The sequence below is a fragment of the Lonchura striata genome, chromosome 1A, assembly GCF_050655825.1.
Source record: "Lonchura striata isolate lonStrDom1 chromosome 1A, ASM5065582v1, whole genome shotgun sequence".
Taxonomy (NCBI): Eukaryota; Metazoa; Chordata; class Aves; order Passeriformes; family Estrildidae; genus Lonchura; species Lonchura striata.
In genome coordinates this window covers 16757150-16782712 of record NC_140741.1, presented here as the reverse complement: position 1 = coordinate 16782712, position 25563 = coordinate 16757150, and the positions used below count along the sequence as shown (strand labels likewise).

The 25563-nt window shown below is 41.5% G+C and overlaps 1 protein-coding gene across 32 annotated transcripts in view; it reads left to right on the top strand.

The window, feature by feature from the left end:
• MICAL3 (microtubule associated monooxygenase, calponin and LIM domain containing 3) overlaps nt 1–24761 on the top strand; it is a 168246-nt gene extending 143485 nt beyond the window's left edge. For 23 of the 32 annotated variants that reach the window (XM_085569976.1, XM_085569975.1, XM_085569998.1 and 20 more), the window contains 9 exons: nt 306–400; nt 4339–4389; nt 6000–6107; nt 6818–6911; nt 11780–11830; nt 19759–19824; nt 22149–22248; nt 23186–23259; nt 23344–24761. In XM_085569976.1, the coding sequence (XP_085426102.1) occupies nt 306–400; nt 4339–4389; nt 6000–6107; nt 6818–6911; nt 11780–11830; nt 19759–19824; nt 22149–22248; nt 23186–23259; nt 23344–23528 (824 nt within the window). In that variant the 3' untranslated portion in view covers nt 23529–24761. The remainder of the gene's footprint in view (nt 1–305; nt 401–4338; nt 4390–5999; nt 6108–6817; nt 6912–11779; nt 11831–19758; nt 19825–22148; nt 22249–23185; nt 23260–23343) is intronic. The other 9 variants (XM_085569988.1, XM_085569979.1, XM_085570006.1 and 6 more) reach the window with 6 other exon arrangements.
• The last annotated feature ends 802 nt before the right edge of the window (nt 24762–25563 follow it).

Genomic DNA, 25563 nt, shown 5'->3' with positions numbered 1-25563 from the left:
TGCTGTCAAACCAAGTGCTGTATCTATCCTAAGAGCATTGATACAGCACAAAAAGAGAACTATGATCATTATTTCTAACAACATTTGAAGAAAGTAATGCTCTCTTAGAGCAGCTCAAACTCATGCTGGTTATTTTGTGGAGCAGGGCTTCTTTGATCCCTCTCAGGCAAAACAACAGACACTGACATAAAAGGACTGGGTATTTTTGGTGCTCAATCAAACAACCTGCAGCTGAGCTCAGAAGAGTTTACAGAAAGGATTGCTACCACTTCTCTAACTGGCCCTTTTTATTCCCAACCTCACAGATTTACAGCTCCGTCAGCACCTGAGTTTCTCAGAGGACTCCGACCTCTCCAGTGACGATATTCTGGAACGCTCCTCCCAGAAATCCAAACGAGAGGTATGTAGGTGGGAAATGCATTTTAGATGGATCTAGTACCAGTCAGATCACAGACTCTGAGAATCACATCAGAAACGTAGGTGATTAATGTTGTTTTTACTCTTTCTCTCGTGGAGCAGGTTTTCCTGTAAGTTGGCTGATTGTCCTATCTAAAATAAGAGGGTTTCACTTGTTTCCATGATTATAAGCTACTCTGCACTGTTGTTGTAAGAAAGATCCATTGTCTCACTGTCCCATTACTTTACTGGTGTCTGGGTTTAGAGCAAATCTGGGAGAAAACCTCCAGAAGGAGTCCCCCCAGAAAGCAAACCCCCACGGCCCCTCTCCTGACCTGGCTTGGGAAGAATTTCCCAAACTGCCTAGTTAAACTAACTAACAAGGAAAAACATGAGCAAAAGCAAAAGCAGCACTATGTACTGCACTGTCTGTGTCCAGCAGACCGTGGGGGAGTGAGCAGGCTGATAACAAAACAAAACTTGGCTTTTCAGAGCCAGTCTTGAGGGCACAGAACATAATAACCAGCATAAACAGAACAGATAACTGGGGATGCATGCATCATAAAGTCACCCTAGGACAACTAGGCACTGAAAGGAGACAGACTGGCCTGTAGTCTCCTGGGTATTCCTTTTTCCCCTATTTAAAAATGGGATTTTGTTCCCCGTTTTTCTAGTCAGTGGGAACTCCACCAGACTGCCACAGCTTCTCAAATATGAATAGTGGCTTAGATCCTTTCTCTGCCAGTTCCTTCAGAACTTGTGCACCTGTAGGTGCCTTAAATGTTCTCAGATGGGACTTTCTCCTACACGGGCAGTTCATCATTCTCCCAACCCCTTCTGTGATTGGGATGCTGTGGCTGGAGCCACTTGCTCGTGAAAATCAAGGCAAAGTTAGAGCACCTCAGCCTTTTCCATATTCTGGATAACCAGGTTTCCAATTTCCTTCTGGAGAGGGCCCATGTTTTCCCTAGTCTTCCTGTACCACGGATGTACCTATAGAAGCTTTCCTTGTTGCCACTGATGTCCCTGGGCAAATTTAATTTTGTCAGGGCCTTAGCTCTCCTAACCTGATCCCTGGCTGCATGGAGAACTTCTCTGTCTTCCTCCCAGGCTACCTGCCTTTGCTTCTGCCCTCTGTAGCCTTCCTGTTGCTCATCCACACAGACCTCCCAGCATTTTTGCCTGATTGCCTCTTTGGTAGGATACATTGCTTCTGAGGTTGGAGGAGCCAACATAACCACAGCTTTAACCAGTTTTCCTGGGCCCCTCCCCTCTCCAGGGCTTTATTCCATGGCACTCTATTAAGCAGATCCATGAAGAAGCCAAAGTCTGTTCTCCTGAAGTCCAGGGTAGTGCACTTGCTGTGCACCCTCCCTACTGGCCTAAGGATCTAGTATAAGGATTTAGTTTAATTGTACATATTTATATGTGGGAAATGTATAGTGAAAGCAAAGTTTTAAAGCTAGTTGTTTTGAAGTTATTTTATTCATTTTTAGAATGTCACTATTAAAGCAAAAACAAGGGAATAATTTAAGGAACTGTTTGATCATAGTGATGAAGAATCCTGCTTTCATTCCTGAGAGCCTCTAAGCTCAGCTAGACAGAATTGGCAAGGTTTGGAGGAATACGTAGAGATTTTATTGACCTCACGTAACACTAAGGCTCTTCTGGTACAGCAAAATGAAAACTGTGCTCCCACTGTTCTTTCCTGGTGGTGCCTAGTACACATGTTAAAAAAGCTCAAGAAGAAAAGAACCTCTGGGAAGGAAATGTCACAGGCACAGTGGCCTGTGCCTCCTGTGTCAAACCTGTCATCCCATGTGCACAAGTCAATCTCAGGTGCCAAGCTGATCCTTGGCTGAGATGGCAAAGGTGTGGAACTACTGCAAATTGAATGTCATATGAAATGCTTTCTAAGTATATATAGTAGAATGAACTGGAATAGCTAATGAATGAATTTAAGGCTAGTGGAAGAAATTGATGAACTAAATAGGAATTTTCTATATTTACTTATCTCTCTTTTAATCTCTTTCCCTAGTTGGTCTAGATCTCATCTGAGAGGAAGATTATTTTGTTTTTATTTTATTCCCTTTTTTTTCTCCCCCTTCCATTCCCCCTGCATGCCCTCAAGGCGTTTCATGAGAAATTCTGCATTTTCCAAGAGATGCAGAAGAATGAGGTACCTGGGGCCAGCAGAGGACAGATATCCAATACCTGGGGTTCAGATAAGAGTTACAAAGTTTTTGGTCTACCTTGATGGTAATTTTTTTCTATGTTGGGCCACTCAGATTTAAAATGGTTTTTGCAGAAAGAAAGATCACATCTCTAAGCACAGGAGGGGATGTTAAGTGACAGTAGCAGATGCCTGGAATCCTCCTACTGAAAATATCTCACACGCTCTGCCAAGGGTCTGGTGTTAGTGTCTTGTTTTCATTCATTTGCTGTTGCTGAAGTTCCATTAAGAATTTATTTATCCAGCATCTGCCTGTTTTCTTAAGAATGGTTTTGAGAATGTATTTATTTAAAGGATATGGATCTGAAAACTTGACTTACTTCATTTTGTTGCATCCTCTCCAAGGATGTAGAGTATACATACAAACATTGGAATGCCTTGCTGTCAAAAGAAATGTAACCAAACTTCAAGTCTGACCAAGCTGGGTTTGTACTGGTTTGGGGTGGGAGTTGTATTTTTTTAATTAATAACCTGCCTGCTACTTTATATGGGTAAGAGCTGACTTAACTGTTTGCTACTTAACTTTTATGTGAACCCCTTCTCCAAACTGAAATCCTGTTCGTGCTGCTTTTTTGGTAATGTAGTGAGCTTGCTTCCCAGACAGCCTTCTCTGCTCTTTGTGATCAGCAGTGAATTAATTCAGTGTTGTTAAACGTGGTGTCTTTCAAGAGAAGCATCTCGTAAAGAATTCCTAACGTGAGCGCCCCGTGGGTGTTGTGTTTGTAGGTGTATTGTCACCATGTGTGTGTTTGTCATTGTTCCTGTAGAGTTGTGGTGTTGTGCTCAGGTGTTCACCACCACAGGTAACTTGCTTTTTCCTGGAGCTTGCAAAGATGCTGGTGTTGTTCTCTGGCTTCTCGTTTGTGACTGGTTTTAGTTAACTGAATGTGAGAGTGCAAAATGCTGTCTGTTTGCCCAGAGTGGCACAATGCCTTCTGGACTTCATTATATGAAGGGAAATTTACCTCCCTTCTCAGCAAACAAAGCTAAGTGCTTTACTTGCCTTATATTTGGGTACAGGGTGGTATAGAATGTCCCTGGCTAGAGGAAGTAGTGATTTCCCCCTCCTTTTCCTGCTCCTTCCCCCTCCAGTTTTAGCTCCTTGAGATCATCTTTGGAGTCTCTCCTTTTTGACAAGGGGTTTCCACTACTGTGTAACCCACTCTGAGCCCATCTGGTGGTTCTTAGTTCATGAAGCAGTGAGTAAGATTTATGATGTTGGTTAAATGTCAATTATCATTTCTATGAAAGAGAGATCATTTAAAACTCTAGAATAAACACAACTCCTAGGAGAGACTGTAAATCAGAATGTAAATGGAGAGTTGTGTGACAGAGTAATACATGGTTGACCAAGCCAGTTCAAACTAAACATGTTCCAGAAATAAGCCATTATTCCGAATCTTAAGCCAGAATTTCATAGTCATACAGCTAGACAAAGGCCAAATAATTCCTCTAGAAAAAGGTATTTCCAAGTTCAAGGAGGCTGCCAAAACTAATTGCCTTCAGGAAAGTGCTTGAAACTTGATTTTGTGGCCAGAAGTTCCATTGTGCTCCATCAGTCTGGGTCACGTTCAGCATTTGCACAATTTTGTTTCATGTAAAAACCACTTTGTTTTATTACTGTGCATCTGTTTTCAATGTTGAACTGATTTTGCTTCATTTTGTGCATTTTTTTTTATTTTTCTCCCTTTACCATCCCCCCTTTAAAGTCGATCTATGTACCACACGCCTTGGCATTCAAGAGATCATACTCGTCAAAGGTAGTGTCTCCCTTCCCACTAGTTGGCCATTGTTGCATTGCATGTCCCCCTGTACATTAACCCATTGAACCCATAGCTCCAACCACATGTGCACTAACATCAACACTGACTGTGCATGCCTGAGATGTTAGCAGACATGGGCAGCAAATTCTTTGCAGAGGATATCTCCCAAAAATGCATTAAGCTCCGAAATGACTGGTTGGAATGCATGCATTTATCAGTGCACCACTACAGATGATGTGGATGATCTGTGAGCTTCAGAACAAATTGGTTTTCAAGGCACTTAAATATGTTTGCATATTCTTTTTTTTTTAATACTTCGAATGTGAGTTCAAATGAATCATCACACTCCAATCAGCAGCTTTCAAAATTGCTGAGTTGGCTCAAATCTTAGTGAAATTCTGTATCAAGCTAAAATCAAGGCAGAAATTGCTGCTTGCTGAAATTTTTATTGTCTTTTTTGCAGTCACAACAGTGTTACACGGAATAGAAAAGTCATGTGCTCTGTCTCCTTACCTTCTAATTTGAGTACCATTGTGGATTTGTGTTTTCAAAATAGAAAGAGTAAAGTGTGAGCTTTTTGAAGTGTTAATAGTGGTGCTTGCCAATGACCTACCTGAGGGATTTTAAATTAAGCTGTGATCCTACCTTAAACTCTGTTCACTGAGAACCATCAACAGAGGCAGACTGACCAATGTGACAGCACAACAACTAGATCAAGCAAATTTCAGGGTGGTCTGACATAATATTCTCTTCTTGAAGTTGACTGGTCCCATGGGGGAGATCTCTTTCCAGAAGTGGAAGACACATGTTTACAGCAGCCCCTCAAAGCTTACATACATGTACATGAGAAAAGAGGCTTTTTCTTCACTGTAGTTTACTTAGTGCAGTTGTCAAGTTTTTTTGACACTCAGATCCCTTTGAGAGAAAGAAAAACTAAAGCCTTTCTAGGTTACGATGTATCCAACTAGTGTATCTGGTAAGATTCTAAACCAAATTTCAGTAATGTTAGAAAGACATATTCTTAAACTAGTTTCACTGACAGGAAAAAAGAGGAAATACCCTTCTATTTCTATAAACATAGCTTTTCCCCTTTTGGATGGCTTCTGGTGGTGCAATAGTATACATTAGTCTATAGTAATTTCTTAGCTTACACTGCTGTAACTGTTCATGTAGACAAGCCTATTACCATGAAATCAATTTTAAAATGAAATCAAGGGGTCCCCTATCAAAATGAACCCTCTACATGGTACTCATTGATTTATCTAAATCCATTTGGCTAAATTTATTGAGAAATGAAAATTACTCAGAATAAAACCTGGTTTGATCTTTGGGAGAGGTTTCATATAGCTGTGGAAGGAAAGGGTGGGATGTCATATAAAATCACAGCTTTGCAGCTGGCTTAAATGCTTCTTCACTCCTGATTTGCTCCTGAAATTGTTGCTCACTGCACTGTGAACACCTTTGCCTACAGAAGCTTGACTTTTGACACAGCCATGGCAAAGACAGAACACCTCCCTTCAGAGATTTTTGGAAGCGAAAATGGTCATCCCTGCTCCCATATCCCTGAGCATGTAAATAAGATCTGCTGCTGTTTTTCCTTCCTTCAGAGGGCCTACACAGAAGAGGAGCTGAACGCCAAGCTGACACGGCGAGTACAGAAAGCTGCCCGCAGACAAGCCAAGCAAGAGGAGCTAAAGAGGTTACACAGAGCTCAGGTAGTCTCAAAAGCCTCTTGTCATGGCATACAGGCAGTTCTGTGTGAAAGCACCCTGGTCCTGACATTCCTCTGAGTGTATCAGAACAGCATCCTCTCTTTCTACATGAGTGCTCCTGCTCCCTCTTTCAAATTTCATGTCATTCCACAGAGAAGTGAAGGATGGCTGAAACCTATCGTGAGAGTTTTACAGTGAGAAAAATAATGCCCATAACACATTTCTAGCAACCATCACACACTGAATGGAACAGTGATACTCACATGATGCCTGATGCAGCTGCACCTATCATTGCTTTGCTAGGTTATGCTGGTGGGTGATGCGTTAGCAAATTAACCTTTAATTACTAGAGAGTCTGCAGGAAAACTGCTAACAGCATCTACAAGTGATAGTATTTGCCAAAAACTTAAGAGAGGAGCTCAGCTGAGTGAGTAGCATCATCTTTCAGTTCAGTGTTGAGGAAGGTGACAGGAGTTGTGGCAAATAAATGAATATCAAAGTGTTTGCAAATTTAAGAGTTAAGATACAACTGGGTGGGGAGGATATTGTCACCAGAATCTGTGATGCTTGTGGTTGAAGCAGGGTGTTGTTGAATACAAATCCTTGGTTTTGAAAAGGCAAATCTGACTGAAGTCTCTTAGTGCTGTATGTGTGCTGCAGACAGAGCAGGAGAATTGCTTTGGTGAGGTTCTGCTCCATTCTTCTCTGAACAGATTATCCAGCGGCAGTTGGAGCAAGTGGAAGAGAAGCAGAGGCAACTCGAGGAGAGAGGAGTTGCTGTGGAGAAGGCCCTTCGAGGAGAAGCAGGTATCCATCACAGCTTGGTTTGGTTTTCCATGTTTTCTTACCAAGTGCTTGTGCAGTAATCCGTAGCTGTTTGGATTTTAGAGGCAATTGGACCATTATAGCCTAGAGACTGATCCCAATGTGAATCCCTTCTTCCTCTTCTACTATCTTTTTGAGGCCTTGTTTTTCCTGTGTTTTTTCTAATTCTGGAACTCCCTATTGGCAGAGACTTAGGTCATTTACCTTTGCCTGAGGTGTAGGAGGTAATTCTACAGCTACTACTAATGGCTGTTTCTGCTGGATCCTACAGCTAGAAAATTGCAGGGGTTTCGCAGCTGCCATGCACACAGAGTTGTCACAGTAAGACAACCCTGTTTGTATGTCAAGGAAATAATTGTGGAATGATGTGTGCTTTCTCTATGGTGTTGGATTGTCAAGGTAGTGTCCTTACAAGGGACCATCACAGAACATCTTCCTCACTGCACAGCCCAGCACACTGGCTACTTCTGACAAAGTTGTGCAGAACAGAAATGCACATGTGTACTGAAAGGTGTCCATGTCGAGCTGTTAAAACAAATGTCGTCTGTACTCGAAATTAAATTAAATGAGTATCATCTGATCTGGCAAGCATATCAGTGGAGGAGTACCTGGTTCAGATAATGCTGATAGTAGTATAATGATTTGGAAAAAAAATCCTCAATTTGCAAGGAGTCAAATATCCAACAGGCAAATGCAGTGTGTATATACCTGACGAGGCCAGGATTATGTACCTGATCACAAGGGTCAGAGTTCAGAAATGGCAACAGTGGAACAGATGTTTGGAAGATGCTTGCTTGTTGCTTGAAGAGCTACATCTATGCCTTTGAAGATGGAGCTTGAACAGTGAGGTTGCACCAGAGAAAAAGTCTGTTGTGACTTCCTGCCAGTGACTTCTCAGCCAGAATTAGAGATGTCTAGTGCTCCATAAGGTGTGCCAAAGAAGCTGGATTGAGTGCTCAGCAAAGGAACTAGGTACTACAGGTGTGAAGAGAAGTCTTGAGGACTTCAATATGTTTATGATCAGACTGTTTTTATTCATTTGTGGGATCAAAAATATAGGCTTGTGCAAATGGCTGTCTTTGCAGGGCTTCCTTATGCTGTGTGTTCCTGAGTAGTCCCATTCTGTCCTCTGGCCTTCCAGTTACTGCACTTAGTAAACCCACCTCCATTGTTTCTAATGGTTCTTTTCATTTTGCTTCTTTTCATCTGGAAGTCCAAATAATCTTGATTATTGAGCTGCTGAATGACTTTCATGTAAGACATTGCCAGCACAAGTGGGAAGTCTTAGCAGCTGAGAGAATGTTATTCATTATAGAGTTTTCTCACTGAAGAATCACAGAATGCCTAAAAGAGGTTCAGAGAGGACAGAATATGACCCAGAGTAAGAATTACAATTTTACATAGGAGACTGCAGAATTTGGATAAATAGCTTCTCAGTCCCAGCTCTCCCAAATGGAAGCAGTCTTAGATGAGCTTGTGTATTTGTGGATTTCCTAGAAGAACTATGAAATTGTGGGTCCTGCTTTGCAAAAGGGATTTCTTTTATTCAGGAAGTCTCCTAGGGTATGCTCTTGCAAAATATTTCTATCAATAGGTCATATGTTATTTTTGCAGAAGCTTAACTCTGACATAAAGACTTCACCATCCTAAATTCTTCCCCCTATTTCAGGGGATTAGCCAGAAACACATTCTGTTGGGGTGGGAAAAACCAGCATGTTCTAATCTGTGTTGGCTAAAACACAAGATCATAAATCAATTCCCTGTTTCACCTCTCTAGGTCCTCCTGCATGGCCATAGAATCATTTAGGTTGGAAAAGACCTCTAAGATCATGAGTTCAACAATTAACCCAGTTCTGCCAAGCCCACTATTAAACCATGTGGTTTAATTCCACATCTGCACATCCTTTAAATACCTCCAGGGTGCGGACTCCACCACTGCCCTGGGCAACTTCTTCCAGGGCTTGACAAACCTCTCCATGAAGAAATGTTTCCTAATATCCCATCTAAACCTCCCCTGGAACAACCTGTGGCCATTTTCTCTTGTTGTGTTACTTGGGAGAAGAGACCACCCCCAGCTGGCTGCAGCCTCCTTTCAGGAAGTTGTAGAGAGCAGTAAGGTTTCCTCTCAGCTGCTTCTTTTCCAGGCATTTTACATGTTTGCCATAAAAATAACTGAATTCCTTCTTTTTGAGATCTGTGGTATCACATTCCATAGAGTTTATTTTTGCCTGCAATATCCACTAATTATTCAAAAGGAAAGTATCATTTTTCTGTTGTCTGCATTGTGACCTAACAGTGACCACCACATTCAGCCAGGACTGCTGTGTAAAGGTGAGGAGTCATGCTCTTGTCTCTAATCAGTCCCTCCCTTAAGGAAACCATGAAAACGAGTTCAAAAAGGGCAAGGCAGTGTGTAAAGTAGTGTTGCCTTCCAAAAAAAGAAATCTCTTTATAAGGTTGTACAAGGAGAAAAAATGGGGGAGCCTGGGAGGTGTGTCTGCTGTGTACTTACTTTGTCCACATAAATAGAGGATTGCAGTACAGCACCAAAATAATGACTCTTCCATAGGCAGCAGCCAGTATTAACTGTTCCAGGACAATGTATTAGGCTCTGTAATGAGTGGGATTTTCAGGTTCCAGGATTTTCAGGAAAGAGAAAAAGCACTTATTGATCAGCAGTTAAATATGAAGTTTTGGGTAATGTTAATAGTAGTTTCTTACTACTTAAAAATCCAGACAGAAGAAACAGAATCCTGTAACTTGCAATCATTATCTTCTTCTCTCTTATAGAAGAAGACAAGACCATCTGAACTACTTCTCTAAGTAGTTTTATCATCTTCTAATATATTGCTTCTTAGTCCTCTTTTTTGTCTGGAAAGAATTGCAATTTTTCTTTCTTCTCTAATTTATCATCTTCTAATATATTGCTTCTTAGTCATCTTTTCTGTCTGTAAAGAATTGCAAATTTTTGTTTTGTAGAGGTCTTCCACTAACTTTAATTCCTCAAATCTCACATCTGGACCACTTTCCATTTTTAGAAAACAGTATTTTTCAGTTCAACTGGTAAGAAGAAAAAACAGTTCTATAGATAAAAAATTATTTACTTACAATAATTTTGTTTCTACTTTCTATCCATTTTGCATCATCCTTAATATGTTGTTGGCAAGTAACTTATACTGAGAAGATTGTTAATCACAGTTTTTCACAGTGATGGCCTGCTGTTTTCCTAAGATATTACAGCTTTTGATCTTAGCAATAGATACAGGCAGCTCAATATTCTTCCCAGGAATTTCACAACTTATCTGGTATTTGTCAAGGTGGAATATTTATAGGGTGATACTTGCTCTTCAACTAATCAAACTCAGAAACATTTTGGAGGTTGCCATCAACTTTAATTCTGACAAAATAATTGTGCCTTCTTGGCTACCTTCTTGTCTCTTCTTTTTTTCAATTAACAGCCTCAGGCATGGCACAGTTGGTCTTTTATTCTTTCAGAAGCTGAATGCTCAATCTAATATTTAATTTCTGATCGAGAAAATTTCACAACCTATTATTACTTAATTACCTTAATGTGTTCTCTCTGATTATCTTAGAAAATCTCAGCCTTTGACAGCCGCATTCATAGCAAGAATGAATGATTAGGAGGCTAAGCTCTATTTCAAGTGGCAGTGTAAGCTCTGTTTCAGGGGAGGTCTGGCATACACAGGTAGTCTGAGCTACTGTCATCCCTTGTTTTCCTCCCCCCTCACCCCCTTCCTATGGATTGCATCACAGTATTTCACTACAGTGGTAAAGCAGGACCTCAGTGAAGAATTTTCTCCGTTTTCTGTGGTGTCCCAAGGGACACCTTGAATGAGTTTATTAATGTAATTTACTATTACTCATGCAACAGTACTTTGCATTATAGTGCATTCGCCTGTTTGGACATGCTAATGACTTGGATTTCCTATGCGAATTTTTTTTGTCAATCATTAACTTAAAAATGTATCAAATCAGAAATTTCCAGGACCTTTCTTTTATTCTCTCTAGCATAAACCTTGATAGTAATTTTTAAGAACTTAGAAAACATTGACTGTCAGATCAATACTGAAAAGTTTAAGGCTACCTCTTTACATCAAATGAATCATATGCAGTGAGAAATATTGCTCTCAGTACTTCCATCTGTCTCTTTCCAATGAAATGTTCCACAGTGCTAGACTTGTGGTGCACCTGTCTCTAGCAGCTGTGGAAATGCACATCTCTGTCATGAAAACTGCTGTGCAGTTCTTCCCTGGCACAGAGACTGCATGAGCAGGAGCACACAATCCCATCTTCCTACTCCTGAGTGTTTGCCATTCATGTTGGCGCTCAGTCAGTGCCTCCCACCTGTGTGCCATACACCATCCTCCACTCACTCACCTCCAAGAAATCAACCCTTACAACTTTCCTGCAGCTGTTCTAAGAAATTACACTGTTTCCTTCTGACAAATTGCTCAGCTCCAAAGCAACAGGATTAATTCTGCTTTTCTCAGCAAGAACAGGAGAGACATCAGTGACAGGTACTGCTGCAAACACAAAGAGATGAAGTGTCTCTTGTAAGCTTCTTGATTTTTCTCCTTGGAAGTCCTCGCCTGCCTGCTGGAAATTTTCTCTTCCTCTTCCCAATATATATGTTTGTGATGTATTTGTGTGTACATATATATAGAGAAAAAGAGATATATAGTGTTTGTATTTATATATGTGTGTGTGCGCCCACATGTGTAGCTGCCTGTCTCTTGTTTCTGTGTCTTTCTCATATATTGCTTTGATTGTATGGGGCTAGGGTGGGTGTCTGACTCAATAACTCTGTCTTCACCAATTCCTTGTTGTAGACTATTGGGGAGAGTCTTATTACAGTGACCTCATCGACTTGCATCTGGGTGGTATGTATGGCTGAACCTCCTGCTGACACTAACCCTGCTGACACCTCTCCCCACCCTCCCTTCACCTACTTCTCCCATCCTTGCCTCACAAACAAGAAGAAACAGCCCTTGCACATGACTGATGATAGCAGAACCCCTTTTCCAGCTCAGGAACAGGAGATCCTGGCATGTTCCACAAAACATGTGTAAGGCTCCCTCTTCTCTTTTTCCCAGTCCTGATATTTATAAATTTGCTTACGGTTTTCACTCCAGCTGCCTTCCTTGCTAGCAGTGGAAGGTCGTTCTGGTTTTTTGCTTCTCCTTTGTCCAGCTCTATCACTGAAGTTTTCTTTGGGAAAGTGTTTTAAGACTTTAGGACAGCAGAGCAAACACACTTGCAAGGATTAGTCATGCTGTTGCCTCCGTCTTGCCCTTGTGAGGCTTTTTTCCTTCTAAAAAAAGCCAGAGTGTGTTGTTGATCTAACAAAACGAAAATGCTCCCTCAAGGGACTTTGAAAACACTTGCAGATGGCACGTATGTATTCTTTCTTGTTTTGTCTTAACTGTAAGGTTAGAAAATAATCTGCTGTTCCAGTAATTTTTTGCTGGAATCCAGTTTGCTTCATTACAGAGCTATTAAGCTTCTTGCTATGCTATTGCTTTAATACCCCATTTAGTGCTAAACACACATTACAGTGTTCTCATTTTCACTTAAGAATCTGGTCATCACTATACCATGGTTTTGCCCTTGCTTTAATTAATGTTGTTTCCTGAGTTCCTTAGTAGGTGATAAACTTTTGGGTTTGCAAATGACATTTGATTAACCTTTGCCTATCCAGAAAATTAAAATTTCCTTTGCTAGTTTAACCACTCAAAATCTATTCTCATGAACACATCTGTCTGTCAGCAGATTCAATAGAAAGCAAACTCTGCTCAGTTGCCTTGTTATCTGAGAGTCTCATTTAGTTTATCTTCCAGAGTAGAAAGTTACTTGATCTAAGCTATGTTTTTTTGAGGGGCTGCATTGCAAACCAACTCTGCAATTGGAAAGGTCCACACACTCTAGGCCTGATCCAAGACACATCTCTGGAAATCTTCCTTGATTTCATTGTGTTCTGTATTTAATCCTTCAAATATAATCTTGTCCAGGTTTTTAACAGCCATTTGATCTCCTGCTCCAGGGAGGCTGTTCCACATAGTATTTACCTGTACCTATCTGTTGTGAATCACTTGTGGCACAGTAGACTTTTATTGAAGAACATCCACCTGAGTTCAGAATATCCACCCAAGTGCAAGTTTCAGAATGGAAGACTCCTCCTTAGATCTAACCCTGTGCTAATTTTGATGTGACAGTCCTCTGCTAGCCCTGTGCTTCATTCACTGTTCAGTCCCTCTGGCATTCTTTCCTGGGCTATCTCCTGCAGAGAGACTCTGAAATCCTCTTCCTGTTTTATCCACCAGGGCTGGCCCATGCTCATAACATGCATAGAGTAGGAGCTGTAAAAGGGTTGATGCTAAATCACACTTTAACAAACCCTTATCCCTACTTAATGCTATTTCCACTACACCTCTCCCTCCTCTTGCCTCTGCTCCTAATGCCTCTTTAGAGACAGCAATCCCATCAAAATCACTAATAGTGGCTTTAAGAAAAGCAAAATAATCTTCATTTAAAGGGACACTGTCACTTAAAAAAAAATCATTATGCTGCGGAAAATCTTAATTGGAAATGGAATTTACTGTTTATCTCTTTGTGTGTTTGCTTTTCCGTTTCTCTGAGCTCAGTCATCTCAGAGTGGTCATTTTTGAGCAGGCTGCTTCTATTTATATGATGACTCAGTCACTTGGGCTTTCAACAGTCACAGGCAATATTCATGGTTATTTTAAAAATGGTTGATACATCTTAAAACTCTATCAAATTTCTGCTCATCTCAAAAACACTGTTTTCAAAGCAAATTTTAAAGAAACTATATTGGGCAGTATCCCTTTAAATGCAATGAGCCAGTATAGCTTTGTAGTATTATTTTGTTGCCTCTGTGTAATTTGCTTTATTTTTGCTTTTGGGGCTGCCAGAACACTTTTGCCAGGAGGGATACATTGCTCTGGTGATACTTGTCAGAAAGTGGCAGATACAGAGCTCAGCTTTGAGATTAACATGTCTGTGCAGGACGCTGCATCTGGCTAGAGAGCCATTAAAATCCCTGGAGGTCCTGCTGAGCCCTGCAGGCAGCTTGGATGTTGCACAGTTAATTATCGATAACCCATGTCTCTGAGGCATGGGCATGGCTCTAGTCAATAGAATATTAACAAAAATATAGAATATTAACAAAAATTGCAAAGCACTTTGGAAAGTTATCTGTAAACTGGTAATATTTAGTTGTTACAGATTGCACAACAACTTCTGCAAGGGGAGTGGTAACTTCTGACATCCTGGTCAACTTCCAGTGTGTAGGATTACACATTGCTATCTTAACTAGTTCTGTTGCTCTGCTCAGATGTCATAATCCTCTCTTCCTGTTCTGAAATGTTTTGTACCGTTGCTGTAACGCAGATGTTTCATTTCATGCTACAGATGGTCACATTTCAATTCTGAGTAATTATTCCTGTGTGTATATTGTATGCGTGATGTGGTTAAAAGAACATTACAAAGATTGCAAAGTCAACTGAAATTAAGACTTTATATTGTATTGATATATCAACAGATTTATAACCTTCAGATCCACCACAGAGAGCTGTCTCATGTCCTTATGGAATAACTGGTAGCAACACTAGGTTGTCATCTTCTGGGTAGATCCTTATGGAGAGGAAATGGGACACAGTCAGTGGATTTTATAGATGTTTGTTGGCAGCTGTGGAATAGTGAGACTTGAAAATATGGATTCTGAGCCAGACAGTGGAAGGATGCATTGGTCTGGTGGATATATATTCTTTGTCCTTTTGTTCCCTCTTTTGAGACAGTCCTTGTCCTGATCCTGTCTTATTTCATCCAGAGCTATTTACCCCACTTCCGTTTTTATTCTCAGACATTTAATTTTAATCCTGCCTTCTTGACAAAGAAATCCTAGCATTCCACCCTTCAGCCATCCTATTTCTCTCCACTAGCTACTCCCAGTCTCGTCTTCCCACTGACACAGTCTCCACAGTCTGAATCCCAGCCTTTGGATTTCTTCCAAGATTTTTGGGCTCTGCTCCCTCTTCTGCTCAGCATTATTTGTCTGTAAATTTTAGGTTCTGCCTTCTCAAATCTGCCTTCTCCTTTCATTCCTTACCCTTTTTTCCCTCACTTTAGTCTGTTCTCCATTAGTCACCTTGCTTCCTTAGTCCCAGCCTCAATTCCCCCTAACCCAGTAAGTCCTTGTTTGCCTCTGGAAAGTACCTCCATGGTTTCCTCTGCCTTCAAGTGAGCAGTTTCCTTTTCCTTGCACCCAGCAGGGAATCATTAAATAAACAGCCACACACTCCTATTTTGCTTTTTTCTTGGCTGGCATATGCCAAGAGAGGCAAGAAGATGTAGGGAAGAGAACTGGTAGATTTGATAGTGTTGATTTCAGGCACATATTCTCCCTTCTTAACAAGAGCTTTATGAACATCAGGTAAACAGGGCAGGGAAAGTGCAATTGTTTGGGTTTTTTAAAAATCTTTGTACTCTATTTAAAGCACACTCTTCAACAAATTCACCTTTTTTTTTTAAACTTACTTAAAAGATTTGAGCTTACTATGTCCTTTAAAGTCTTGCAGGTCTAACTCTGCTAGGCTGGAGTCTGATATATTCAAGTGGGATCAGTCCTATTTCTTATGATTGGCAAACACAGCTCTTCTGGAAGGGGAATGGAGTTGTAAGATAAACATTGTTTTTGCAGTCTGCAGCCGTTTTTGACACTGAAGTGAATTGGTAACTTGTTTTCTTTGCTTTAAATTTTGAGCAGGAAAGAGCACTTGATAAGCAGAACTTGTTAAGTACCAGTACTTGTTAGGCAATTGCCATTTACCTGCTTCTTTCTGCACACAAAAACAACAGTCTTGGGAGACAGGGTCAGTGCAGGACTGTATTCATTCTGAGTGCATTCTGAAGTGCCTCGAGGTCTAGTAGAAGCAGAAGACTTCTCTGGAGTCATATTTGTGTGTGTTCTGCTCCAACCACTGCTTTCCCCTTTTTTTTTCCTTCCCTTCCCTGCATTTTCCCCACCCACTTCTACTGGACAAATAAAAGTGGTTCAGTGTGCATGACAATCTGGTTCTCTGTGAGTTTTCCCCAGGTTTCTTCTAGTGATTGTACTTTAGAGGATATTGAGTTTGACCCAGATTTAATAAACTGTGATGTGCTTGTGGGACATCTGTCAAAATCCTTGCTATCAATGTGCCACCTCAAACTCTGTGTGGTGCTTTCTTCATCCTGATTGATCATTTTGACCACTGGGCTTCTGATTGTGAAGAAGTGTTCTGGAGGTAGAGAGGAAAAGGACAAAACCGGTCTGAAGAATTGCTCTTTAATCAACAGGTAAATAAATGTTAGAAAAGAATGCAAGAGCCCAATGTAGCTTCTGTAACAAAGAACAATGTGCAGTGAAAATGAACATAGTGGTTATACAATTTCTGGTCCTTGTTTTGAAGAGACATTGCAGCTATGGTATTTATTCTTGACCTGGCTCTTGGTTCCCACCACTGTAGCTAAGTCTGCAATCTCTCACAAGTACTGTGACAAACAAGGTCATTCTTGTGGCTTTTTTGCACAGAAGCAAAGTAATTCCAATCACTTTATTAATGGGATGTGTCTGGTGTGCAAGGCAGAGCTTCTGCCTCTCAAGACTGTTTACTGTGCTCAGGAACTCCTTTTCTTAATAAACTGCAGCTCCTGCCTCCAAACCATGCTCTGGCTTACAGCAGCTGGGACTGCTTTACAAGGCTTGACATAAAAGAAGAGTTGGTGTTTGGCACTGAAAGGGAACAACTCGTGACTAACATAGTCTGTTGACAGCTTTATCTTCCTGGTTTAAAAAAGGGTAATTTTCTGTCCAGAGGCTATACCCACACCTTGTTTGCTGGCAGCACAGGAGGAACCTAAGAAGGGAATGGTCACAGAAATGGTTCTTGTCTTGCCCCTCAGCTCCTTCCAAACAAATTGCTTCAGCAGGTGTTGCTGCTGCCAGAACTCTTTCCATGTTGTGGGTGAATACCTGTGTCAGTATGTTTTTAGTGGTGAAGAAGACTTAAACAGAAAGGGAGGTTAGGTTTGTTGAGGTTTTTTTAATTTGCACAACAAATGGGGTTTTCCCTATCTGGTCCTGGCTCCACATCCAGAAAAATTGTCTTGCAGTGATGATCCTATTTAAAATTTAATGAGACTGGAAGGTGGTGATTTCTCTTCTCTAAACAATGCAATAATATTATTAATAGTAATACTATTTATTGTTGGATTATTAATGGCTTTTGGTGCAAGAAACCATAAAATAAGCTTCAGAGAACCATGGGAAGTAAGTTTTCAGGTTGCACTTTGTTCTTGCTGTTAAAAACCTCCAATACATAAGGAAGACTTTCTAAAGCCTTGCTAATCATCCTACTTTGGACAGAAATTGTTTCCAAAGTAATTGCAATGATCATAACCTGTATTCACCAATGTAATTAACTGTAATTTACATCTAGAGTAGCTGGAAAGGATCTTAATTGCAAAGGTTATGTTTATTATCTTACTGAAAAAACATGTTGACTTTTCTAGTAGCAGGACTAGTGTAGATACCATGGACTTTGTAACTTGATTCAAGGACAAATTTTCTTTAGACAAGAGTGGGAAGATAACTAAGAGCAGGGGAGGAAAGTACAGTTGTGGGGAGTGAACTCCATGTTAGTCAGGTGCTGTGTGATCCCTGGGGCTTTTTACTGGAGAACAAAGATGGGATCCTCTCCTAGTATCACACCACTTGTTTACTGATGGCAAAAGCTAGCAGTGTGTGGCCATTTCACAATGAGATGAATGACATTTTCACATAGTGGGTATTTCTTTTCAGCTTAAATACAGAAAACTGGAAGTTCCTTACCAAGTCTCTATGTCCATGGCTTGAAATGTATCAAATCCCCCCAGCACCCAGTTCTGAATGAAATCTCAAGCCCTGAGAGAAGTGGATTTTTCCATACAGTTAAATCTCCATCTCCCTGAGCACCCTCAAAACAGTGGTTAGACCAAGTTAGAGTATTAAAGCTTTTAGCTTAAAGTTGTAGTTTTGAATTAGATAGGATGGGAAATAAAAAATGCTTAACAAGTATCATGCACTAAATGCTCTGCTTTGTGTGGAAGCATGTTTTACACCATACCTTTGTGGCTTGGGGTTTTTTCTGTTTGTTTTTGCTTTTGTAACCTGATCTGTGAAATGGCAGTTGTAGGAAAAAAGCCTTAGTATTTTTGTATTTTAAATGAAGAAGTTAAAAAATTCAGAACAGTGTAATTAATGTTCTGGTACTTTCTCAACTGTTGTTGGTGCGATGCTTTATTTGTAACTGTCCTATGGCCAGCTGTGGCACCTCTCCTGATGTTGCCCCTTCCTGCTTCCAGTACAGAGGTTTCTTCTTCTGAGAGAGCCGTGCTGCTCAGTCACAGGCTTTGAATGAAGCTGCTGTGCTCTCCCTCTTGCTCCAGTGTGTCATCCATGTGTTGGTCTAGTTCTGTGATGGTCCCTTCTAAAGCCTTCCCAGCTCACTGGTACTCTAATTTTGTAGAGCTTTCTGTGAACCACAAACACCAAACTCTGCTGACTTCTCCAAAATTACTGTTATTCTTACCATACTGTTGTTGTGGAGTTTATGCCTCTTCCCAACACAGAAATGCCTCCTCTTTAAAAATGCAGTTGTGCCCTGAGCCCAGTAAGTGTTCCTTTCTGGTAGCTCTGATGTTTCAGAGTTCATCATCTCCCTGGTGTGTGTTCTCCTGTAACTATTAGTGATATTGGTTACTGCCTGCTGTTTATCTCTATAATGCTAAGTATCTCTGAAAAGCAAATTCTTGGTGTTAAAGAAGCTGAACCTTTTGAGAGATGGAGAAATGCTTATCCTTCACTGGCTGATGGAAAAGATTATAAAGATTCAGTATAAATTCAGTAAGTCACTGTTACTAACAGGACTTGTAAGCTTTAAAATGCTTTGTGGAATGAGAACACCAAGGGAGAGCTTTAAATTTACTGGCTTAACTCTGCAGAGTCCTCAGTCAGTGGCTGCCCCCACAGCCCCTGATACGAATCACTTTATCCATGTAAAAGCCTTTCTCTCTGAAGCACAACAATCGGGTGGGTACGTGTGTACTCGCCATACTTGACACAGCAGATACTGGCAGGTTGGTTCCATGGTAATCACATTCTCCCTGTGGTGTTCCCTGTCTGAAGACATTCTATTCCATTACAAAGGACACTTTTACCATCAGTGGATGCTGCCACGGTGATAAGAGCATGGTCCTGACAGAGCTTAAGGTAGGGTGGCTGCTTACAGCTGGTGTCTTATGCATGCAGGCAAGACTTACTGTAATCCTGCTTGAAATCTGACATTTATCAGCAGAAGTTAAATACAAGTTAAATACATGCCTCTACTCGTCCTGACATCTGGGTCACAAACCTTTTGGTTAAAGACCTTGCACCTGAAAACTGTACATTAGGAAAAGTGCAGTAACAGTAACCTCCTGCCTGGTATTTGTACAGCTCACTAAGAGTTCACCAGTACCTCAGTCTACCTCTTACCTGTTATCTGTGCTTATTAGGGACATTATTCATCTGTAGACTGTATCCCTTGTTTCTGCTTCTCCATTTCTTGTATTTTTTCTTTTCTTTTTCTTCTTGTGTTTCCTTTCTTTCTCACTCTTATGCTTTTTGTCCTTTGCTTGTCTTTTATTTCACCCCTTTCCTCCTCTTCCGTTCCACTTCCAACTTCCTCTTCCTCTCCTGCCTCTTCCTCTTCCTCGTTGGGTCCTATTGAAGTTGAGCCCAATGCCGGGACACCACGTCGTAGACCTCTCTCCTTCTGCCCTTGCTGTGCCCATGAAGGTAACGTAACCTCACACACCCCGTGTCCTCCCTGCCCACAGCTGGGTTGTCATAGCAGCGCTAGTCAGCTAGTGACCACAAGGCCCCCAGCCCTTTTCTTGCTGTGTCCCCAAACCAGCCTTGTGTGTAGCTACGTGGTAACCAGCTTCTCTGAGCCTGTGGCAAACTGTTAAAGGTACAGTATCCCTTTTGCTAGTCCCAGCTGTGCAAGAGAAGGTGCAGTGACTGGGAGGGACAATGGGCAGCAGCTGTGAGACCAGAAGTGTCACACTCAAAAGTTTCTATTTTCATTTGGTGGCTTCAATTACTCTATTCCTCCTGAAAGATGTTCGGAAGGTGGGGTAAGGGTGACAATCTGTTTCCTTAAATACAGCCTTTTAATTAGCATCTAGGGATTAAAGGAATACTGTGTCTTTATAAGGACTGATTTGAAAAACACCCGTGAATTTTAAAAACCATCAGACCTTAAGTTAGACTAGATTGCCCTCATCTGTCTTGCCGAGTGCATTCTTTAACTATACAAAATGGAGTTTGCTGTAGAGTTTCCATTGCCAAGGCATGGGGAAGGGGTTGTTTTATGTGTGTTCATGGTGTAATTTTGCTAACCACTTACCTGCTTTCCATAGTGCTCCCTCACATCAGTTGTCAGTGCTCCCTTTCCAGTCCTCCCATTATTCCTCTACTCATTGGCTGTTTAAAAATACTTACATATTTCATAGGTCAGTAGCACTGTGTTTTTGGCTTTTTCTTAGAGGCATTTGTTTTCTATACATCCTGGCATTGGAAAGGAAGGGGAGACTTCCCAGTGTTTTCATGGCACCACAGCGCTGGACATCTGCATGTACAGTCTCCCTCTCCTGTCGCCACATGGGCATATTGTGCAGAGATGCTCAGAAAGGAATGCTTGGAACTGAGCAACACACTGGTATAAAGTCCACAGAGCCAGGGGCTCTTGGGGTGGTACAACCCAGCCTGGTATTCCCTGAGGGGCTGGTATGACACGCTTCCAAAGGCAGGTGAAAGGCAGCCCAAGCTGCAGCTTACTAGGAGTTTTAGGCTCTCCCTTGTGTAACTGCAGGGCAGTGCTTCTCTTGACATACTGAGGATGAGGCAGGGTATGGTCTGAATTAAGTAGCCATTAATGTGGTATTTGTGATGTGTCTGTGTCACAGAGTTTGAATAGTAAGCTTACTGCTCGATTATTTTAGAATTAGATGGACTGTTTGAGAGCTTTTGTTCTTGATGTAGAGTACATATCCATAACAATAAGCAGAGACAGGGATCTTAGTTACCTTGGGATGCCTAGGTCATCTGCAGTGCAATCTGATGGGAGGCAGCAATCCAGAAGTGCTGGTGAGCTTGATTTGAGGCCTTGCTCCTGCTTCCACTCCCACGGGCAGGAATATTGCCACTGGGGTCTGATGTAAATCACAGCATTCAGATGCAGGTGGTTCAGTGTGGAATAAGTGGCCCAGACCAAAAGCTTGCCAGGAGGACCCTCCTTGGTAAGTTCTTGTGTTTGCTAAATATCAACAGAAGGCTTTGGGAACAGCATTCTGCATTTATTCCACATGACTTCCTAGAGGCGCAAGTCTCATCAGTGGACTATTGAGTTAGTTTAGGAGTTTGTTCTAAAATTAAAGGACAAGCAAAGAGTTCTGTACTAGGTGGTCAAGGCCCAAGTTTTCTTTATTCTTCTTTCATATTAGCAAATGTGTCTGGGGGTTCCTTTTCTTTCTAGTGCTGGTATGCAGTACAGTAGAATTAGTTTCTGTGTTAACTGTGCTGAGGGATCTTCAGGATTAATAGATTTGTGTGACTAGGAGGAGCAGTCAGAAAAGATTTACTTAACTGTTGGAAAAAGAAGAGAGAAGATGTTACTTTTGGCTAGTAAAAGAAAAGCTTGAGGACATGCAATTGAAGAAAACAAAGGTAAAACATGGAGTAGCAATTGAATCCTTTTCTGATGAGCATATGTTTTAAGTAGCTGGCATGAGCATCTATAAAATTCTTCTAATGAAAGTAAAAGTTAAATACTCATAGAAATTGGGGCTTTCTACAGTGAGAGTGAGGAAGAAACAAGTAATCACAAGAATATCAGGGGAAAAAAAAAAATAGGCTCCAAAGGGAAGAGAATTCTTTTGTAGGTGACTTCCACTCAACTGAGTGCTGCAGGCAAACTGAACGGACCCGGCTTGGGAGTGCTCTGGCAGCATCTTGCTCGGCTTTCTTTGCACATTTTGCCCCGTTGTTGTTTTTGCAGTTTGGGCTTGTAAGGATTGCAGGGCATTACCTGAAAATTTACCAGCTTTCTTTCTTGGCAGGCATGGGTAAGAAGGATGACCCCAAGCTGATGCAGGAGTGGTTCAAGCTGGTGCAGGAGAAGAATGCCTTGGTTCGCTACGAGTCTGAACTGATGATATTGTGAGTGAATGTAGAAAAAATGGAGATTTTGTCATAAATAGCAGTAGAAGATCTGTCAGTATCGTCTTCCCTGTTATGCCAGAAGCCTCTTAGGCTGAGATAGGAACCCCAAGTACATTTCAGAGGAGTGGTAGACGAAAGAATAATAGTGGTAAGGGATGAAAGTTCAAATTATTTGTGAACATAAAGAAGTACAGTTTTGTGAGCCCTTCTAATGCTGTTCTTGTATAAAACACATCCTGTTTGTGCAGGTGTTTTTGAGCTATGCAGAAATAATGTGGGACTCCTTTTTGGTTTTGGTAAAGTTGTCTTCTAAGCATAGACAAAAGCATTTCATTCAGCCACCTTGCCATGTGGCCCTCCTTTCTGCCTATAAGGGAGACCCCAATGCCTCTCATGTGGGCTCAGATGGTAAGGGTGTTTTCCTGTTCATGAAAATGTGGGATTTTTCTGTTCCCACTGTGCAAATTCACCAAAATTCATTTTGAGGTGTGTCAGCTCACCTCACCAATGTGGAAGCTGATGGCCTTAGTGGCAGAAAATTCCCAAGGTGGTGTTTGCAATAGTCTGACAATGTCCTTAAGTAATAAGTAATTTGTTAATAAGTAACTTTGGTTTTTAGACTCCGAAGTAGCAGGGGATATGTAGAGGCATTGCAGATTTATTTGCTCTTTGACTCTGCTCTATATTTAGTTTGCTCCACTTTCATCATTGCACTTCCTAGCTGAAGGCAAAGAACGTGCAATGCTAAAAGTGCAATTAAATCTTTTAAAAATACAGTTATTTGTCTTAAGTTATTGAAGAGTTGCTCCAGATGAGATTGGTAAAATGCACAGCAGATATCTAGAGAGGGAGCGGAAACTGAGAATGAATATGAAGCAATGTAAGCAGTATTTTATTACATCTGGGACTTGGGCTTCTGCTCTTTTCCTTTTAGTGCTCGGGAGCTAGAACTGGAAGACAGGCAGAGTCGACTGCAGCAGGAACTCCGTGAGAGGATGGCAGTAGAAGGTGAGAGCAAAAGGGAATATTTCATGGATTGTGTGTGTGTATTCCTAGCCTTGTTTATGCTGATAGTTCTTGATATTTCTGTAGATCATCTGAAGACAGATGAGGAGCTCTCGGAGGAGAAGAGGATCCTGAACGAAATGCTTGAAGTAGTGGAGCAGAGAGATTCCCTTGTGGCTCTCCTTGAGGAGCAGCGGCTTAGAGAAAAAGAAGAAGACAAGGACCTGGAGGCAGTCATGCTTTCCAAAGGTTTTAGCTTGAACTGGTCCTGAGCTTAACACATTTATCTCTGCTGGTCTGTGTTGTCCAGTTGGCCTACCCTGAGTTTGCCAGAATTACATGGATAGGAAGATGTTGAAGGGGAAACCTCTGAAGGGTCCAACAGCATGCAGGGATTTGGTTTGAAGCACTCAGAAGTCTTTTGATAAGTGTGTCGGTTCCAGAAGCTTAAGTTTTACATGTCTGCAAGCAAAGTTGAAGAAGTGAGTTGAGACTGTGGAGTCTCCTTGAGGTCCTGTATAATGGACCATATTTTGTGTGTGGTAGGAGGGAGGGGGAATAATCCATGTGTGGGGAAGGAGGTTAAGGGAAGAAGTACCCTTAACTACACTGGATTTAAGGCAGTCCATTCCTTTCCCATTTTTACTACACCAGTTCTAATAAAAGGGAGGGAAATGGCAACCTTTCCTGAAAAACCACAGCAGCCTGTAGCAGTGGAGCCAGCTATCCAAGAGAGCTCCAGAAGCCCAGGGCAACACCTTCTTTGCTTTAGTCTTCCTCCCCACCAAAGAAACCTGCAGTTGATCCTTATGCATGGATATGAAGAAATACAAGACAGAGAAGACACTGCTATGCGTGATGGAACTCTCTGCCTCTTGCTTTTTGGAGAGAAGTGGGCATCAGTGGACTCTTTCCCTACCTTAGCCTCCTAAATCTTCTTGTGGGGAACAAAGGGGGAGCGGAAGAGAGAGGGAAGATGCCTATCTGCTTTGCTACACACTGGAGAGGCAGCTACTGCTGGCCTTAGTCTTCATGGCCACAGCTCAGAGGCTGGTGGACTTCCTTGTTCAGTTTTTATTGTGACTGTTTTGACACTGGAAAATACTGCTGTGGGACAGTGGTAAGTGTGTGCTGGGGCGGGGGTGTTCCCAGGCAGCATTCCCTGGTTATAAGGCCCCCTAAAAGGGAGAAGCCCTTAAGTGACCGAACCACCATTAAGACTTTTCAGTGTTTTTATTTTTTCTTCCTTTGTATTTTGTTTTTGCACATTGGAAACAAAGCTTAAGACCTGCCTGGGCCCTCAGTCACTTTGACCCTTTTATGTCAATTAACTTATTTTTTTAATACTTGAAAGAAGATTCATTTTTGTATCTTTTAGGAAAAAAATGGACGAGTGATGGTGTGTGTGCCTGCTGCATCCTACAACTTCCACTTCAAAATTACTGGACGTTGTTACCTGTGGCTATTTATTAGTGTTCTTAATAATAATTTGATTGTTACACATATTTGATTGTGGAGGGAGTGTTTTAACTCTGTTAGAGAAAGACACTACTGCAGATTGGTCCCTGCTTCACAGCAAGGGCAGCCTTTATGTACCCATGGATGCATCCTGCCCTAGGAGTTTTCCTGTATGAGAAAATCCTGTGCACTCAATGGATTTTAAGAATCTATTTGTGTTCTTAGCATCCTTTTCTTCCACATCCCACATTCTCTCTTTTGGACTAACAAACCTATATTTATTTAAATTTTACATTTTTATAATAAGAAAGCCAAAACTGTGAGGCAGAAATATCCCATATGACTCTTCCTCACTGAAAGAGGAGATACTCACAGTCATGATACAGTTCAAGGGATTTCCACGAAAACAAAAATAGCACATTTCCTGCTGCATCTGTTGGAAGAAGCTCCTTTTGGCCCAGCTAGTGAATCTGCTGTTTTTCAGCCAGGAGGGTCCTGAGTGTAACCACACAATAACCAGTGAGCAGGATGTGCACTGAGCAGCTCAGCCCCACTCCCTGTGGGACAGACTCCCTGGGCAAACTGTGTCCTTAACCTATCCTGCAGAGCTGAAACAGCACCGTGCACTGGGGATGTGTCCCATCCTTCACATGATGTGTCCAGAGGGTTTCCTTACTTGGGATGCTGTGTTCTTTTTGTGTTAAAGAAGTACCAAGGCTGCTTTCTGACATCTTTGAGAACATGTCCATTCACAAGCACATTTGTACAGCCTGACTCTTCCAGCTGGAACTGACACTGCCGGTGCGAGGCACCCCAACAGGGCTGAACATCCTTCAGTCCTTTGCCCCA